The 4,209-nt window shown below is 43.4% G+C and overlaps 1 protein-coding gene across 1 annotated transcript in view; it reads right to left on the bottom strand.

Moving 5' to 3' along the window:
• Nucleotides 1-4,209, bottom strand: part of Syp (synaptophysin) — a 13,757-nt gene that overhangs the window by 4,532 nt on the left and 5,016 nt on the right. Inside the window, exons 4-5 of the mRNA XM_031387404.1 lie at nucleotides 3,640-3,838; nucleotides 2,844-3,035 (exon numbers count right to left, since the gene is read on the bottom strand). Of these exons, the coding sequence (XP_031243264.1) occupies nucleotides 2,844-3,035; nucleotides 3,640-3,838 (391 nt within the window). The remainder of the gene's footprint in view (nucleotides 1-2,843; nucleotides 3,036-3,639; nucleotides 3,839-4,209) is intronic.

The following is a 4,209-nucleotide window of genomic DNA, read 5'->3' as shown; positions in this document are numbered from 1 at the left end:
GGCAGGCAGATTTCTGAGTTCGAGGCCAGCCTGGTCTACAGAGTGAGTTCCAGGACAGCCAAGGCTAATCAGAGAAACCCTGTCTCAAAAAAAATGTGTATATATATATATATATATATATATACACACACACACACATATATATATATACACACACACATATACATATATATGAATACATACTAAGCTTACATGTTTATACATGTACAAAATATTGTAAATTTAAATTTGTAAAATATATAAATATGCATTTAAAGAAATAGACATCACTAATTGATGCATATATAAACTTATGTATATACAACTTAGCACATAGTTGCATATGTATAAAACCTAGAAATGTACATGTATAAAATTTTTTTGGTTGTTTTTTGAGACAGGATCTTTCTACGTTACAGGTCCTGGCTGTCCTGGAACTCCTTATATAGATGAGGTTGGCTTCAAATTCACAGAAATCTACATGCCTCTGCTTCTCAAGTGTTTTTTTTTTTTTTTTTGTGGATCTTGAGACATGGTTTTACTATGTAGCTTGGCAGCTGTGGAACTCACTGTATAGACCAAGCTGACCTCTGCCTTCCAAGTGATAGGATTAAAGGGTTCTAGGACTTGAACTCCCGTCCTCAGGAAGAGCATTAATTGCTCTTAACCGCGGATTCATCCCTCTATACCCTCTCTTTCTTTTATTTCTTAATAGACTTTTATTTGTTTTGTTTGCTTTTGAGACAGTCTTGCCATTTATCCAAGGATAACTTGGGAGTTTACTGTCTAGGCCAGTCTGGTTTTAAATTAGCCCTGGGGATAGAGTAATGGCTCAGAGGTTAGGATCTAGGTTTGATGCCCAGCACCTACATGGTGGCTCACAAACACCTGTAATTCTAGTTTCAGGATATCTGACACCTTTTCTTAAACTTCAGAGGCACAAAGAATGCAAGTAACACATATAAGCAAAAATTCATACACATAAAATAAAAATAATAAATATTTTAAAAAGTAGTCTTTTAAGTGCTAGGTTTACAGGCATATATTAACATCCTTGGCTCTAAGTATAAGCTTCTTTTTTTTTTTAGACAGGGTCTCACTCTGCAGCCCTGGTTGACCTGAAACTCTCTTTGAACACCAGGCTGGCCTCAAACTCTCAGGGATCCACCTGCCTCTGTTCCCAAATGCTGGGATTAAAGGCATGTGCTACCATGTGCCCAGATAAGTATATGCTATTTAAAAAAAAATTTAAAATTACAAATAAATATGGAGCTCGTGTGAGATATTTAAAAACAAAATTCTATATGCCATTTAGTATTTGTTACATCCTCTTCTGAGCACCTTTATTAGTTTCCTTAAAGTTTCAGACTTAAGCTGGTTAGTGGTCATCTACAGAGCAAGTTCCAGAACAGTTAGGGCTACACATGGAAATCCTGTGTCAGAAGACATAAATAAATAAATAAATATTAAAAAAGTAAAAAAATAAAAATACAAAATAAAGTAAAAATAAAAAATAAAAAAATCCATGTTTGGACAGAAAGTAAGACCTACATTTTATTCTGTTTGTTTTGACACAGTCTTGAAATGTTGCCCAGGCTGGCCCAGAACTCCTGGGCTTATGCGATTGATCTTCTACCTCTACTTGCTGAGTAGCAGAGACTATAGACCTGGACCACTACCCCCAGTTGATATCTCCATTCTATTTATTTTTAGCATATTTCATTTATTTTTCTATTTTTGAGACAAGGCCTCTTGTAGCCTTAGGTGTTCTACTACTCACATTATATAGCCAGAGTGGCCTCAATCTCTTAGCAGCCTTCCTGCCTCAGCCTCTCCAGTGCTAGAACTACAGGCCTGTGCCACCATACCTGGGCTGATACCTTCGTCTTATTTGTGTTTAAAAAGATCTTTAAATTTTGTTTTCTGTGTGTAAGCATTTTGCCCACATGCATGCATATGTAGTCACCTGCGTGCCCATATATCCCTTGGAAAGTAGAGGCCTGGATGTTACGAACTGAACATGAGTCCTCTGTATAAACAGCAAATGCTGTCTCTTCCTAGTCCCCATCCCAGACAGGGTTTCTCTGTATAGCCTTGGCTGTCCTGGAACTAGCTCTGTAGACCAGGCTGGCCTCGAACTCAGAAATCTGCCTGCCTCTGCCTCCCAAGTACTGGGGCTAAAAGTGTGTACTACTTAGCCGTTGAGCCACCTCTCCAGCCATTGTTATGTTCATTCTAAAGCCGAGTTCAGATAGGCTAAATTATCCAAGATTACACAATCAGCAAGTGGCAGGGAAAAAAAAAGAATTCAAATTTTAGCATCTGTAACATTGATATAGGATGCTACCTTGTGTTGTTTTTTTTTCCCAAAAGTATTTTGTGTGTTGTGAATTCAGTGGATACTCATGTTTGGAGCAGGACCTATCATCAGCCTTCAGTTTGCATGCTCAAAATGATCCCTGAGAGGCTTGTTACTAGTTGTAGGTCACAGAGCTTGCCAAGTGACAGGATCTATGTTTAGACTGTTTCTAGCCGCTAGGGGGCGTCCAAGTAGGAAAACATTTCAAGATCGTGTTCTTTTGCACGTATGGAAATAAATCCTAAAAGGATACTGAATTTCAGGCGCTTTGGCTGGGCCCAGTTATCCCCGCCTAATCCGAAAGACCTCATGTTCCCCTACTGGGGACAGATATGTAGTATCCCAGTGGCTATAATTGTTCAACCTTCTTTTGTTGGTGTGCCTCCTCCTGGGAGCCCCCATGGATCTCCCGACTCTCCTCCCATTCTCGGTCTCCACCGTTTCCCGTGCCAGACTGTGTCTCCCAGCATTTCTCATCCAGCCCAGCCAGCTTCCCAGGGCTTACCACTGAGGTGTTGAGTCCTGAAGTCACAGGGTCCCTCAGTTCCTTGCATGTGTTCCCTGTCTGGCGGCACATAGGCATCTCCTTGATAATGTTCTCTGGGTCTGTGGCCATCTTCACATCGGACAGGCCTTTGGCCCAGGCAGATGAGCTAACTAGCCACATGAAAGCGAACACTGCTGTGGCCAGAAAGTCCTAAGCAGGGGTGAGGAAGATGTCACTGTGAGTGCACTGCTTTATGCTGAACCCCAAGCCCCTTCAGATGCCAAGCCTTTGTGGGAGGGCTGGTCTAGGAAGAGGTTTGCCTCTTTTCTGCCTTTGCGGCTCTGAGGCTCACAATGCTGTCACCTGAAGGTCTCAGCTTGAGCTTCTGTTCGTGTCTATAATACAGAGGGAGTGTGCTAGTGACGTGTGGGTGCAGATGTTGAGGGAGGAACTAACTCCGTGGGATGTTTCTGATTCTGTGAGAAGTGTGTCTTACCATTTTTATTTGCATGTGGGAATATGTGTCATTTGATGTCTGGGGTGAGGGTGTGAGAACCTCTCTGTGTAGGACTCAGTGTCTGTGTGGCAGGGTGACATGCATGACTGTCACAGTGAACCTTGGTACTCCTTTTCATCTAGTCTATGTGGACGTGTGAGAGATGGTAGGGTTAGGTATGTGGGCCAGTGGAGCAGTGTTGGGCTGCTTGGGTATGGGACCTGTCTGGGAGTCCGTTTGGCCTGTGAGCCAAATGAGCTGGACTCCTGAGGCCTCATGTCCTTGGTCACTGCATGGCAATCAGCTGTGGGGACTCACCATCATGGGCCCTTTGTTGTTCTCCCGGTACTTGTTCTGCAGAAAGATGTAGGTGGCCAGGGCCCCCATGGAGTAGAGGAAGGCAAACACAGCCACAGTGACAAAGAATTCAGCCGAGGAGGAGTAGTCACCAACTAGGAAGATCTTGGTAGTGCCCCCTTTGACGCAGGAGGGTGCATCAAAGTACACTTGGTGCAGCCTGCAGAGAGAGGTGTTCAAGTCTGGTCCAGAATCCTTTTCTCTCACCTTCCTGGCCAAGGGTATCCCAGACTTTTTGAGGTCCCAAGAAGAGGAGGAAGTGACCATTCACAGAGCACTTGCAGTGTACCATTGATTGCTGAAAGCATCCTGGTAAGATCTGTGGCACCCTTCCCTCACTGTGGGGCACCCCTCCCTCACTGCAGCCCTGGTAATCCTGCCTCTGAGTTCATTGTAGAATGTGACAGGTATCTCTCTGTCTTAGGGCCTTTGCACTGGCTGATCTCTTTAACAGGAACATTCTTCCCTCATTGTTTCTCAGCCTTTTGGAAGATCAAGGGTGCTCTTCCTTAAGATAGCGTTCATGCCTTA

Source organism: Mastomys coucha, chromosome X (genome assembly GCF_008632895.1).
Source record: "Mastomys coucha isolate ucsf_1 chromosome X, UCSF_Mcou_1, whole genome shotgun sequence".
NCBI classification, from domain to species: Eukaryota; Metazoa; Chordata; class Mammalia; order Rodentia; family Muridae; genus Mastomys; species Mastomys coucha.
Note: the sequence above shows the minus strand (reverse complement) of the source record. Positions and strands in the feature narration are given on the sequence as shown.